At 43.2% G+C, this 14845-nt stretch overlaps 2 protein-coding genes across 9 annotated transcripts in view; both read left to right on the top strand.

Annotated features, from left to right (window-relative positions):
* Window positions 1-1048: 1048 nt before the first annotated feature.
* On the top strand, window positions 1049-10263 carry ZNF285 (zinc finger protein 285). 7 transcript variants are annotated; one of them, XM_082608156.1, is made up of 7 exons: window positions 1049-1361; window positions 2208-2264; window positions 5049-5144; window positions 5282-5332; window positions 5717-5775; window positions 6296-7465; window positions 7786-10263. In XM_082608156.1, the coding sequence occupies exons 1-6, from the start codon at window positions 1134-1136 to the stop codon at window positions 6306-6308; spliced, it is 504 nt and encodes a 167-aa protein (XP_082464282.1). In that variant the 5' UTR covers window positions 1049-1133; the 3' UTR covers window positions 6309-7465; window positions 7786-10263. The 7 variants fall into 7 exon arrangements, 2 of the variants coding, with proteins under 2 accessions (XP_082464282.1, XP_082464281.1); XR_014292287.1 differs by lacking the exon at window positions 5049-5144; XR_014292288.1 differs by lacking the exon at window positions 5049-5144 and having other exon boundaries at window positions 5282-5526.
* Window positions 10264-14396: 4133 nt separating this feature from the next.
* LOC309795622 (uncharacterized protein) overlaps window positions 14397-14845 on the top strand; it is a 35011-nt gene continuing 34562 nt past the window's right edge. For both annotated transcript variants that reach the window (XM_082608147.1, XM_082608148.1), the window contains exon 1: window positions 14397-14613. In XM_082608147.1, the coding sequence (XP_082464273.1) occupies window positions 14587-14613 (27 nt within the window). In that variant the 5' untranslated portion in view covers window positions 14397-14586. The remainder of the gene's footprint in view (window positions 14614-14845) is intronic.

Raw genomic sequence — 14845 nt, 5'->3', positions numbered from 1 at the left:
GATTGTTTCTGGGTGCTAGGATTACAGATGACTTTAATTTTGTCCTTTTTTCTTACATTTTTCCTTTTTTTTTTCTTACTTTTCTCCCGTGTTTTCTTAACATTGACCATGCACTATTTTGGAATTACATATATATATATATATATATATATATATATGTGTGTGTGTGTGTGTGTGTGTGTGTGTGTGTGTGTGTGTGTGTGTGTGTAAATATGTAATATAATACAATATGTATACATATATAATACATATGATTTTTATATGTGTTATATACTTAATACATATAAATATATAATAATTATATATAGTTTACACCAAAGCATCAGTAATGCTTTGTATCCCCTGTAAGGGAATGTGGATTTGTTGGAGAATATTGTCAGACTTCCTACAATATGAATATGTTAGTAGTGAGTGGTAACTTTTTAAAATTTATTTATTTATTTATTTATGGCTGCGTTGAGTCTTCGTTGCTGCGTGCGGGCTTTCTCTAGTTGTGGTGAGTGGGGGCTACTCTTCCTTGTGGTGCATGGGCTTCTCATTGTGGCTTCTCTTGTTGCAGAGCACGGGATCTAGGTGCGTGGGCTTCAGTAGTTGTGGCACGCGGGCTCAGTAGTTGTGGCTCGCGGGCTCAGTAGTTGTGGCTCGCGGGCTCTAGAGCGCAGGCTCAGTAGTTGTGGCGCACGCGCTTAGTTGCTCCGCAGCATGTGGGATCTTTCGGGACCAGGGTTTGAACCTGTGTCCCTTGCATTGGCAGGCGTATTCTTAACCACTGCACCACCAGGGAAGTCCCCAACTTTTTTTGTTTTAAAGAAAGAAAAGTGTAGCGGCGCCCCAAAGCTGAGCGCTGCAACCTTGAGCGCCCCCTGCCCTCCGCCACGCGTCTGGCAAAGCTCCAGGTGGACGCTTATTTCCATCACCATCTGGACTCAAAGACCGAGCGCCGCAGAGGGTTCTGGGAAGTGTAGTCCGGGCCCTTCCTAGTCGCCCACTTCCGCTTCCGGTCGGCGCACCTCTGCCTTGGTTTCTTATGCGATGGTGAGTAGGGAAAGGAACGTGAGTGTTCTTGGAGGCCTTTGTTCCGGCCGCAGGCACAGGGGCCAGATCTCGAGGATCTGAGGGGGAAAGGGCAGCGAATGGCGGAGGGTCGGAACCAGGGAATTTCAACGAGCTCGGCTTGGCGAAGGAAGGGTTTGAGGAGGCGGGTCGCCGAGCATCCCGGGGTGGGATGGGGGGCGAGGCCCGGGCCGGCAGCCCTTGGTACCCCTCAGGCTCGGAAGGAGCAGTTTGAGGCCGGCAGCTCCGACTCTGAGACGGGCATCTCCCGTTTGGGAGACTCCAATCCATGCAGTCGCGGATTGATGGTATCTTGAATTCTTTCACGGTAGCCACCCACCCACTTCTGTACTAATTTCAGAGATTTCTGTCTGTGAAGGCATTTCTGTATAAAGAGCTGCGGAAGTTGAATCTTCATGTTCTGTATGTGTTCCTTAGAGAATTTTAAAGCACTGTGCAAGTTGTGAAAGATTCTTTTGCTGATGTATTGTTGCTGCATCTGGTTTTTGTCGCGTCTGAGGTACACACAGGTTGAATTCCACTCTGAATGTCACATAGCTGATATAGAGACCAAACTAGTGGTTACCAGTGGGGAGAGGGGTAAGATTGGGGTAGGGGATTAAGAGGTACAAACTGTTGTGTATAAAATAAGCTACAAGGATTTATTACACAACACAGGGAATATAGCCAACATTTTATAACTATAAATGGAGTATAACCTTCAAAAATTGTGAATCACTATATTGTACACCGTGTAACATATAATATTGTACATCAACTATACTTAAATAAAAAAATCCTTCCTCCTCCCCCCAAAATTTAAATGTCACATAGCATGTGGGAGTCACAGCTCTGAATTCAATTCGAGACTGTCTCCTGGGAGCTACAGTGAGTGCAGGCTTGTAGACAAGGCGCAAAGCAGGACTGGCATGGGCCCTTCTCTCTGAGTCCTGTAGGGAGGGTCGTCCCTTTCCAGGACACCTGAAGGAAGTAATAGGAGTAGATTACAGGAAGGGTAGGTTAAAGGGAGGAGTAGATTACATCCAGCTGGTGCTCAGAGATTTTTCCCTGTGGTGTGTTGGGAATTATGACAAAATCATGTTATCTCATGGCTCATTTCTTTTCTTGCTCTCTTCCAACTGTTCCTTTGCCAGAGAGAACTGCATCAAAGAGGAAGGAATAATCCCAGGTCTCTTGCTATGGAGCTCCAGGTGAGTAGGACTTTGGTCTCTTGTTGTTTTATGTCAGTGCTTGCTGTCTTCCCAAATGGAGACCTGTTTTTCCGACCTCACTGTTTATCCCATGGTTTTGACACATGTCCCGTTCAGGCCCCTCAGGCTTACCGCCTTCACTCAGAAATGGGTTTCTTCTAAGGTTGGGGAATTTCCTGGTGTCTTATTAGTATGTTCTCTCCTTGGCTCCTAGCAGTGTTTCATTTGATCAGTAGATCGCTCAGGCTTAACACTGTTTCAAGGATGTGCTACGTATAGGAAAGAGGTAATAACAGTAACTAATGGTATGCATTAATTAAGCGCTTATTGTATGACAGTTATTATGTTGAGGGCTTTCACTGCTGTATCCCTGGTCCCTGGAACTGTGTGTGGCATATAGTAGCCTGCCAATAAATATTTGAATGAATAAATTAAGTTTTCTATTTATTATTTATTTATTTATTTGGCTGCACTGGGGTCTTAGTTGCGGCATGTGGGATCTAGTTCCCTGACCAGGGATCGAACCCAGGCCCCCCCTGCATTGGGAGTGTAGAGTCTTAGCCACTGGATCACCAGGGAAGTCCCTGAGTAAATTAATATATATTTAATTTGCTCAGCAACTGCAGAAGTTAGATAATATTAGTCCCACATTACAGATAAGAATACTGAGGCTTAGAAAGGTTAAGAAACTTAACAAGTGTCACTTGGCCAGATGTTATCACCAGAAGTCAGGGCCTTTGTCCTTGCACTTCCCTCTGTACTCTTCTCATGCCGGATCTTTACACAACTGATTTTATTTATTTATTTATTTATTTATTTGTGGTACGCGGGCCTCTCACTGTTGTGGCCTCTCCCGTTGTGGAGCACTGGCTCCGGACATGCAGGCTCAGCGGCTATGGCTCATGGGCCCAGCCGCTCCGCGGCATGTGGGATCTTCCCGGACCAGGGCACGAACCCGTGTCCCCTGCATCGGCAGGTGGACTCTCAACCACTGCACCACCAGGGAAGCCCTAAGCCAGCATTTTAAACAGAGTGTGGCTGGGTCCCAGAGTGGTTCATCCTATCTGGTGCTGGCAGGAGAAGGCTTCGTTAGAAAAGGAGTTCTTGAACTTGAGTCCATGGTGTAATGCAGCAGGTCCATGAACTTGAGTGGGAAAAAAATTTATACTGCTCAAACTGAAAATTAGCATTTCCTTCCATTATGAATGTAGGCTGCAAACTGCAATAGTATTAGCAGAACCTGTGACTCTGTTATCCATGTAAATCATAGATATTCTTTTTTTTATTATTAATTTATTTGTTTTTGGCTGCGTTGGGTCTTCGTTGCTACACATGGGCTTTCTCTTTCTCTAGTTGCGGCAAGTGTGGGCTGCTCTTCGTTGTGGCGCACAGGCTTCTCATTGTGGTGGCTTCTCTTGTGGAGCACAGGCTCTGGGCACGTGGGCTTCAGTAGTTGTGGCATGCGGGCTCAGTAGTTGTGGCTCACGGACTTTAGAGCGCAGGCTTAGTTGTGGTGCATGGGCTTAGTTGCTCCGTGGCATGTGGGATCTTCTTGGACCAGGGATCGAACCCATGTCCCCTGCGTTGGCAGGAAGATTCTTAACCACAGCGCCACCAGGGAAGTCCCATAAATCATAGATATTCTTATAATACAGTTGGTGTAGATGTTTCAAAATATTGCTTCTGCTCATTACTATTTTGAAATTACAGTAGTTGATTCATTCTTGATAATTAATAAAGAAGCACACACTTGATGTTTTAATATTTTTGAAGGTTGTCTTTCGGTGTAATTAGCTTTTAAAATCATCCTGTGTTTTATTTTATGCATTTAAAACATTATTCTGAACAGAAGTCCATAAATATCACCCAACTGTCAAAGGAGGTCATGGAACAGGAGAGGTTACAAACTCTGATTTAGAAGACATTTGCTCACCCATATCCTGATTTTTATTTTTATTTTTTAAATTTTATTTTATTGAAGAATAGTTGATTTACAGTGTTGTGTTAATTCCTGCTGTACAGCAAAGCAATTCAGTTACACATTCATATACACTGTTTTTCATATTCTTTTCTTTCTTTAATATTTATTTATTTATTTATTTGGTTGTGCTGGGTCTTAGTTGCAGCAGGCGGGCTCCTTAGTTGTGGTACGTGGGCTCCTTAGTTGCGACACTCAGGCTTCTTAATTGTGGCATGCGAACTCTTAGTTGCAACATGCATGTGGGATCTAGTTCCCTGGCCAGGGATCAAACCCAGGCCCCCTACATTGGGAGCATGGAGTCTTAACCACTGCGCCACCAGGGAAGTCCCTCATATTCTTTTCCATTATGGTTTATCACAGGATATAGGTCCTGTGATATACAGTAGGACCTTGTTGTTTATCCATTCTATATGTAATAGTTTGCATCTGCTAATCCCAAACTCCCACTCCATCCCTCCCTGCCCCCTCCACCAGCAACCACAAATCTGTTCTCTATGTCTGTGAGTCTGTTTCTGTTTCGTAGATAAGTTCATTTGTGTTGTATTTTAGATTCCACATACAAGTGATATCATATGGTATTTGTCTTTCTCTGTCTGACTTATTTCACTTAGTGTGATAATCTCTAGGTCCATCGATGTTGCTGCAACTGGCATTATTTCATTCTTTTTTTATGGCTGAGTAGCATTCCATTGTCATATCCTGATTTTTAGAATCCTTGAGGACAGGGACGTGGATTTTTTATTTTTGCAATCCCCAGACTGTTGCGTTAGTGAAGCTTTTACACTCCAGGTTTTCCTTCACAGGGCACAGGTCCTGTGTGTTTGTTCTGCTGCTGGGCCCTCCCTGCAGACACTCCTCTGACTGTACAGCCATCTGTGACATTTATGGCTCTCTGGACTGTGAGTTCCCCCAGAGCAGGGACTGTGCATATAGCCGCTCAGTACATGTCCTCTGAATGAATGGCATCCAGAGGGTTTGAACTTCGGGGCCAGAAGAAAGAACTCAGATAAAGTCAAGTTCCTTCTTGAGCCCACAGGTCTCTGGAACGTGGAAACCAAGAAGCAGGCTCTGGAGAGTAGAGGTGGAGGTAGGTACTTGGGACCCCAGGTATCCATCTGAAGCTCCTCATCAGAGCTTGGACAGTCTCAAGAATGAAGAACCACTGGATCTTCTGCTTCTCCAGTTTAGGAAGATCAGAGAATAAATAAAACTGCTGATGCTCCAGAAACCTAGGAGGGGTAACCATGGAGACATTTTCCTCCTCAAGGCAGGAGGAAAGAGGTGAGAGCTTACGAAGGGTGGGGGAAAATCTAAGCCGGGTGTGGAGAGAGGAAACGTGAGGTGGATAAAGAGTTGCGTCCAGTGAACAGAAACCAGTCTGTAAGGGGACAGACATTCCTGAGGTCCAGGTGGGTAGTCAGAGTGCCCAGGCAGGCCCCACCCTTCTTAAGGCTTCTCTCTTCTCCTGCAGCTCTGCGTTCTCAAGCCTCAGCCCTTTCCCAAGATGGGGAAGACAAAACCAAGTTTCAGGTGGGTCGAGTTCTCTTTTCTCTCCAGAAATAACAACATAAGGCATCAGAGAGTAAACATACGTCCCTCCCCTGGTAAGAGGAAAAAGAGGGGAAAAACACATATTAGGTGAGCACATTACATCACTCAGTGCATTTATGCCCAAAATAGCTGTGTGAGAGAGGTGGTATGATTCTACCTTAGAGATGAAGAAATGAGTGGTGAGTCCTGGATTTGAGCCCAGGTCTGTAGGACTCTGTAATGTGCCTGTTTGCTCTACATGCGGCCTGTCAATAATGGTTTCATCTAAGGGCCCTGAGCCTGGGTTATGCAGAGAGGTGACTCCAAATAATGAATCCTCCTTCTCTGCCCAGGTTTTTCTCCTCAGTGGGACATTTTTTCTTATTCATTTCCAGATGTTGTATTCTCCACGTAATACATGCTGCCAAAACTTATACCATGAACAAAGTTAAAAGACAGCATATTGGGTGAAAAAAGCTTCATGGACAACAAAATTTTAATATCCTTATTTTAAAAACAGGAGCTGGGAATAAAGACCTGAGCCTTCATGTTCAGGAAGGGAGAAAAGAGGAAAAACAAATGACCAATAATCATATGAAAAGATGATCAGCCTCCAGTAATCAAAGTGATGCAGATTGAAACAAGATGTGATTCTTTTCCTAGCAGATGACCAAAGATTTGAAAGATCGGTGTTCACTGTTAGCTAACATATGGAGAAAGGGGTACATCCACACAATTGCAGGGGCATTTTAGCCCTTGTAGAAGTTCTGCAAACCTCTGCTCCAGTATTTCCCACTCCAAGAATTCTAAGTCAGAGCAAGTGTTCAAAGAATGATCATCACAGCATTGTTTATAACAGCAAAAAAAAAAGAAAAAAGATGGTGGAGTGGACTCCATTTCCATCCATTGGATTGGTGTTGGATCGATGGATTATTGTGGTTTCATTCGTCCTCTTGTCTTGATCCTGTGCTGCTATCAAGTGAGATAAAGTGGGTGAAAATATTAGGACGTGGAAATATGTGCATGCGCGCTTTCTCTCTCTCTCTCATTATATATACATGTGTATATTGTAACTTACCTTTAAATTGGGGGAAGAGAAGTCAAAGTGAATGCAGAATTTTAAGTACTTTTTCCAATACATGATATTATTTTATAAAGCTTTCTCTAATGAAAAGAGATTATAGAAAAAAATTTGCAGGAATTCCTTGGCGGTCCAGTGGTTAGGACTTGGTGCTTTCACTGCAGGGGTCCAGGTTCATTCCCTGGTCAGGGAACTAAGATCCTGCAAGCTGGGTTACATGGCCAAGAAAAAAAAATTTGCAAGTTTGAGTCATTTGCTTTAATTTTAAATATTATTGATGAACTCCCTGTAATGAGAACTGAAGAAATTAGCACTTTTACTTCCCACCGTCTCCTAATATATTATTATTATTATCATGGTTCCCTTCTCATCTGTCACCATCTATTCCCACCATTGGGCTGTCTCAGTTCTCTTTATATATAAAGTCGTTGCTCACCACTTGTCCTTTTACCACTGTTTCTTCATGCCTGACTAGTTTGATTTATCTGTCAGTTGGCTTAATTTCCTCCACAGTTTGTTGTCTTTTCCAAAGAAGACTTGTGGATGCCATATCCTCTGAGTTTTCCATGCTTAAAAATGTCTGTTGCCTTTATGCTTAAATGGCAGATTGTCTGGGCTTAGAATTCTTTTTTATTTATTTATTTATTTATTTATTTATTTATTTATTTATGGCTGTATTGACTCTTCGTTTCTGTGTGAGGGCTTTCTCTAGTTGCGGCAAGTGGGGTCCACTCCTCATCGCGGTGTGCACGCCTCTGACTATCGCGGCCTTTCTTGTTGCGGAGCACAGGCTCCAGACGCGCAGGCTCAGTAATTGTGGCTCACGGGGCTAGCTGCTCCGCGGCATGTGGGATCTTCCCAGACCAGGGCTCGAACCCGTGTCCCCTGCATTGGCAGGCAGATTCTCAACCACTGTGCCACCAGGGAAGCCCTGGGCTTAGAATTCTTAAGTTCACTCTTAGAACTTTGTATAAGTTGCTTCATTTTCTACTGGCATTAAATCCAGTGCTGGCCTTTTTATCATTCCTTCTCCATTCATCTTCTGGTGAGCTAAGTTTATTCTGGTCATTTTCCCCAGAAAGGTCTGTCGTGTTTATACTTGACACTATTTTGGCTGGGTGTCATCTAATTGTTTCCTATATGACTGGGAGCCAGTGGCAACTTCTCATCCCATCCTACTTCATTTCCTCAAAGCCTTTGGATAGATGACCTACTTGTTCACTTAGCCACATTCTCTTTCTCCTCATAGGAGACAGGATGAAAAAGAACATTTCGAACCTTCAGGAAAAAGGGTTGAGTTACCTCTCACCAGAATGCTGTACTTTGGGCAGATTTGGAAACGAAGGATCAGTGAATTGAGTGTGAGTCAGGATTATGTCATGAATCTTCAAGGAGATTGTCCCCAGTATTTAGAAGGAGATGTTTCCCTCTGTGAAGAGTGGGCAGGAGTGTCTGAAAATGAAAGGTATGTAATAAATGCCATTAATTTAGAAAATCAAGACATCACAGCTTGGAAAGGCCTGACACAGGTCCTTACCCCAGAATCTTGGAAGAAAGCCAACATGATTGAGCCTGAGAATTCTCAGGTAAAGTATACAAGAGAATTCATATGGAAGAGAAATTGGATGGATGTGCTCAGTGTGATGGCAGCTTCTTTCAGACCTCACATGATTGTAATGATTTCCAAGAATGTAAAGGAGAGGAACCTTACAGATGCACCGGCTGTGGGAAACACTTGGTTATGAAGTCAACAGTCAAACACAGTCACGTGGTCTATGCAGTGGGGCAACCTTTCGGGTGTAATAACTATAGAATGGGTTTCATAGATGTCGCAAATGCTCATGTTCATCACAGCGCTCACACAGGAGAAAAATCTTATAAATATGACCAGTGTGGAAAGGACTTTAGTCAGAGCTCAGGACTTACTGTTCACTATAACACCCATTCAGGGGAGAAAACTTGTGAGGGTCAGGAGTGGGCTAAGGGCTGCAAACAGAGCTCAGACCTTCCCAGGAATCAGAAAGGCCCCTTGGGAGACAAACCCTATAAAGGCATTGAATGTGGCAAAGCGCAGTTCTCTTCACAACCATCACCGAGTCCACTCGGGGGAGATGCCCTACACGTGTGACGTGTGTGGGAAGGGGTTCGGATTCAGGTCGCTTCTGTGTATCCACCAGGGAGTCCACACAGGGAAAAGGCCCTGTATATGCACAGAGTGTGGGAAGGGCTTCGATCAGAGCTCCAGACTTCTTGTCCATCAGAGGGTCCACACTGGAGAGAAAAAGCACACACCTGCACATTCACCAGAGGTCCACACGGGGGAGAAACCCTACAAATGCGATGTGTGCAGGAAGGCTTTCGCCTACAGCTCGTTTCTGCACACTCACTGGAGAGTTCACACGGGAGAAAAGCCTTACACGTGCCAAGTGTGTGGTAAGGGCTTCAGTTACAGCTCCTATTTTCACTTACATCAGAGAGATCACACCCGAGAGAAACCGCATAAATGTGATGAGTGGGAAGGGCTTCATTCGGAACTCCGATCTTCACGTTCATCTCAGAGTCCGCACAGGAGAGAGGCCCTGTAAGTGTGAAGAAAGCGGGAAGGGCTTCGGTCATAACTCTTATCCTCTTGCCCGTCAGACAGCACATAGGGATGAGATGGACTGTGCATGTCATGAGCATGGCAAGACTCGGGAAATATGTAGCTCAGACCTTCTTACTCATCCAAGACTGCACAAGAGAACAGAAACATTATAAATGTAGTCAGTCTGTGTTCAATCAGGAAAACAGAAGCCACAGATGACAGAGGCTTACTCAGCCATTGGGAGGGCCAGGGGGAGCAAAGAACAGGGACACGACCACCCATGATGTCAGCTGGCAGCACTGAAGCACGTGGTTCTTAAGGGCACTCCAGGAAACCACTGTGGATCTCAACACCACTGTGGATCTCAACACCTTCCTTGAAGCTCTCGTCAACTGCCATCTGCTGTCATGGCAAAGAAAGTGATTCTTTTTTTTTTTTTAGGTTTTGAAGCTTTATTTATTTATTTACTTATTTTTTGAATTTAGAAAGTGATTCTTGACAAATGGGTTGTTTGTGGCAATAGTTACAGGTCAAATTTCCATTAATGCGTATGCCCAGGAAGGAAATTCTAATTGGGATGAGGAGAGTAAGAACTTCAGTCCAGCCATAATCTTTAGGTGATTTTGTGTTTTTTTTTGTTTTTGGAGTCTCCTCTAGAAAGATAGTCTCCGTTAAGAACATTCAAAATAATACTCAAAACATGAGAGCTATGTTATTAGTATGGTAAGAATTAGGCCATACTCAGGTTTTCAAATCCATTAGAATTTCCACACAGGAGAAGCTCTGTAGAAGTGATATTTTTAGGGTGTGGCAGAGATAGTGATACGTATTCATATTTGTACTGGTTCTATTTCCTGGGGACATAGGAAGACTCCATTTCCCAGCAGGCCTTGCAGTTAAGGGTGGGCCCATGTGATTGAGTTTCAACCAATGGAGTGTGTGCAAAAGTGATATACGTTACTTCCAGGGCTGGCCCTTACAAGCATCTGGCGATGTCCTCCAGGCTTCTCTTTCCTGTCGTGGTGATTTTGGAGGATGTTTCTTCCAGACGGGAATGATGGGGAAGGTGGCTATCTGTGTTGGACTTTTTTTTTTTTTTTTTTGAGTGAGAAATAAACATTTATTGTGTTACACTACTGGGATTTGGGCAGTTTATTTGTTACAACATTGCCTAGGCTGTACTGCCTAGTACAGAGGGATTTAATAGCAACATATTTCACAGTCACTGGCGTCCACATAAGGAAGCAACATTAGAATTCGAGTTCAAAACTTTAAAAATATACTTATTTATTTTGGCTGTGTGGGGTCTTAGTTGCGGTACGCAGGATCTTCATTGTGGCATGAGGGATCTTTAGTTCCGGCATGCGGACTTCTTAGTTGCAGCATGTGAACTCTTAGTTGCTACATGCATGCGGGATCTAGTTCCCCGACCAGGGCTCGAACCTGGGCTCCTGCATTGGGAGCGTGGAGTCTTACCCACTGGACCAACAGGGAGGTCCCTAAAACTTTTAAATCTTTGAGGCGCTCTGTGGCAGTGCAGGCATTTAAGTGGTGTAGGTAGGACTTTTTTTTTTTTTTTTTTTCCTCCGGTACGCGGGCCTCTCACTGTTGTGGCCTCTCCCATTGCGGAGCAACAGGCTCTGGACGCGCAGGCTCAGCGGCCATGGCTCACGGGCCCAGCCGCTCCGCGGCATGTGGGATCTTCCCAGACCGGGGCACGAACTCGTGTCCCCTGCATCGGCAGGCGGACTCTCAACCACTGTGCCACCAGGGAAGCCCGGTAGGGCTTCTTTTTTTTTTTTTTTTTTTTTTTTTTTTTTGTGGTATGTGGGCCTCTCACTGTCGTGGCATCTCCCGTTGTGGAGCACAGGCTCCGGACGCGCAGGCCCAGCGGCCACAGCTCACGGACCCAGCCTCTCGGCGGCACGCGGGATCCTCCCAGACCGGGGCACGAACCTGTGTCCCCTGCATCGGCAGGCGGACTCTAAACCACTGCGCCACCAGGGAAGCCCCCGGTAGGGGCTTCTTTAGTGAGAATCTTCATTCATTGGTCTGTACATAAAAGAGACCTGTTCCAGGTGGTGTGCATGTGATAAAACTTTACCAAAAGTGCAATCTATGGACATAAGAAATCCCATGCAGTAGAGAACCTCCGTAATGTGTAGTGAAAAAGTTTGTCAGCTCACATCTTAAATGCAATTTAAAAAAATGGTGTCCTGCAAATAGTCTTAATAAAATTAAGTAAAACTAACATTTACTGAAGTAACAACTATAGAAGGCCAAGCCAAAGTGTTCATTGCCAGAAGCAGACACCACTGTTTCTCAGCAGTCTTGTTTAATGATGGGTTTTTAGAAGGTGCTCATTTTGTCAAGTTTCTACCAAAATAGTGATTTAGTTTCGGATTATAGTTGGATTTGGGAGGAGGAGATACCTTTACAGTATCTTTATTCATCTTCAATAACAATGTATTTTTTTGTATCTTAGTTTATTTATAGGTTTCTTCGTTTGGATCATATTCCTAGTTTTTCTTAACGTTACATTTTCATACTAGTTATTGTCTGTATCGGAAACGGCCATTCAAATGCAAATAAAACCATCCCTGAAGTATTACTTTCTTACCGATTCAGGTGTGAAACATTAACAAAGCTCATTGTCAGTAAGGGAGTAGAAAAAAGTTAGCATCCTCACTTAAGTTAGTGGGGGAAAAAAACAGGTGTAACATTTCTGGAGAGGATTATGTATATATGTATCAAAGTGTATAAGGAGCATTGTCTTTGATCCACTAATCCTACTGCTCAGAATTTATCTTTCAGACATAATTGCACAAGTTGGAAAAGATGGTTTCAGAAGGGAACATCTAGGAATTTTGCAATAATAAAAATTGCAAAGAACCTAAAGATCCATGAATAAGAGATTGAGCAAGGATTTCCCTGGCAGTCCAGTGGTTAAGACTCTGTGCTTCCACTGCAGGGGATGCCGGTTCGATCCCTAGTCAGGAAACTAAGATTCCCACATGCTGCTCAGTGTGGCCAAAAAAAAAGTCATATTTAAAAAAAAAAAGATTGAGCAAATTATGGCATCCCCATGTAATGGAATAATATACACCATTAAAAATGATCTAGACCTACAAATTTTTTACATATTGTTTGGAGGAAAAAAAATGAAGTTATAAAAGATCAAGTACAATCTGTGACTAATAGAAAAGATTTTTAGAATGCAGAGCAACACTGGGAACTATCCCCCTCCACCGCTCTAGACTTCACTTTTCAGTGTTGTAATGCTTTCCCCAAATTATTTTCCTCATCTGAAAAATCTTTGCTTTTATCTTATCCTGTTTAATATATGTGAAACTTCAAAACTGAGATTACCAAATATTCTTTTTCCTCTCACAAAGATAGAATCTGTTATATAGGAGATCATGTGATGTGATTTGTGATAGTGGTTTCCTTGTTTTAAGCCATGTATTTTTTTTTACATATTTGCTGTTATGTCTTTTTGTTTTTCTCTTTGTTGGAGAGAAACTGGCCCAGAATTTGCAGTGGCTTTGGTTGAAAGGAATGTTTCTGTTCAAATACTTTCAGTTCCTTCTATGAAGTATTCTTGCCAAAACAAAAACAAAAACAAAAAAACCTGTATCTAATCTAGCCTTTAAAGCAAAATTCTTCTTTACAGGAAATTTATAAGATTAGAGGAGAAAGTATGAGAAGCCGTTAGAGAAATCCAGAATTCAGACACCTAACTTGACATCTTGATTTCTCCAACAGTTCAAGGACATTAAAAAATGGCAGTGCTTGTGTATGTATGTAGGATACAGTTCTAGAATAAATGAGCCTCAGCTGAGATAACAATCAAATACAATGAATTGATCTACTTGGATAGTGACTGGAATAAACCAGCTGTAAAATATTATTATTTTTAAGCAATAAGAAGGAAATGATAATGTCAAAGACTGTTTTAAAATCCTTTAGTAACAAAATTTTAAAATGATAAGTGAAGCCAGTGTGGCATGTTGATAAGTTAAATTTAAGGTATATGTATTTAGTATTGATATTTCATATTACTATTCTCCATACTTTCATATTATTTTTAGAAGTTTCATTTTTTTAAAATTATTTCCTGTCCAGAAGGAAAGCGGTAAGTACATACTTCCTGTAGTTTCACTTGTTATAGTTATATGAGTCCATCTCCTACATCAACCTACCTACCCCACAGCCTCAAATAATCATGACCTCCCTTTGTTTAAACAGATCTGTAGAAAAGAAATATTCTTAGCAAATATATGATGTCAAAGAGAACAACACAGGAGTAGTCAAAGGGAAGCCTGAGTTTGAACTCAAAAAACTTCGAGGAAAGAGACCTTTTCCCTAAAACAATATTTTCTCCAGTTCCTTGCCAGTGCAGCTCCTCTCATTTGTCAGAAACAACATTGCAGTTTCTGTTTTACGGCCTGAACAGTGCGTGAAACTCCTTGTGGATTCTTGGCATCTTGCAGTAAATAGTTTATACCAGACAGCAAAGTCAGAAGTAGATGAAGACAGGCATAAATAAAGAGACAATGGAGTCAAACCAAGTCTGAAATTCCATGTTCCTTAAGGTCGATATCCAGTGCAGCACAGACCAAGTCCCTTGTCTTTTGTCATAGGCATAGCTTTCCTGCTAAAATGTGTTAATTTTCTTTTAATGTGAAATGATTCTCTTTTTTCCCCCTAAATATCCATATTTCCTTTAAATTCCCACGTTCTAGTTTTTTCTTGAAAAAAAAAAAATACAAGGTTGAATTTTACCAAAAGAAATAGTGGAGGGAAGGCGGAAGCACTATCACGCAGACCATTCTGGGAGTTGTAGTCTGAAGCAGTTCCACCCCAGACAGGCAGGGCTGTAGACCCATTGGGAATTCTGGGAAGTGTAGTCCAGAATCTGCGTGCAATCGACAACACTTCCTCTTCAGGAGTGCGGGGTGCGGCCCCTCTCGGATGGTCTCCGGATCCAGGGAAGTGAGTTGCAGGAACATCCGCTCCAGGGGAGGTTGCGGCCATCATTCACCATGTGGAGTGGAGACTTGAGTCCCAGCAACTACTCCGAACCTCCTCAGCCTGGACGAGGGACCAACAGTGGCCCGGCCCCCTGCCTTGAGGAAGAGAAGCGATGGTCGGCGGAGGACAAGGGGTAGAGGTATTTGCGCCTCCCTCTCGGCAGAGCCTCCTAGCGTTTGCAGCGGTTAGCGCGTCCCAGGTTGGGGTAGTGCATCGCTGGTTTGATGGTCTGTGGGTTCTGTGCTGCCCCAGCCTCTCCTTGACTCGCAGTCAGCAGAGCCACTTCCTAGTGTTATAATTTTGGGCGAGTTAATCTCTGTGAATCAGTTATATAATTATATATAATTATATAGTACTTACTGGGATTGTGA

Source organism: Mesoplodon mirus (assembly GCF_964341445.2).
Source record: "Mesoplodon mirus genome assembly, chromosome: 19".
In the NCBI taxonomy this organism is placed as follows: Eukaryota; Metazoa; Chordata; class Mammalia; order Artiodactyla; family Ziphiidae; genus Mesoplodon; species Mesoplodon mirus.
This window is presented reverse-complemented; position numbering and strand designations above follow the sequence as displayed.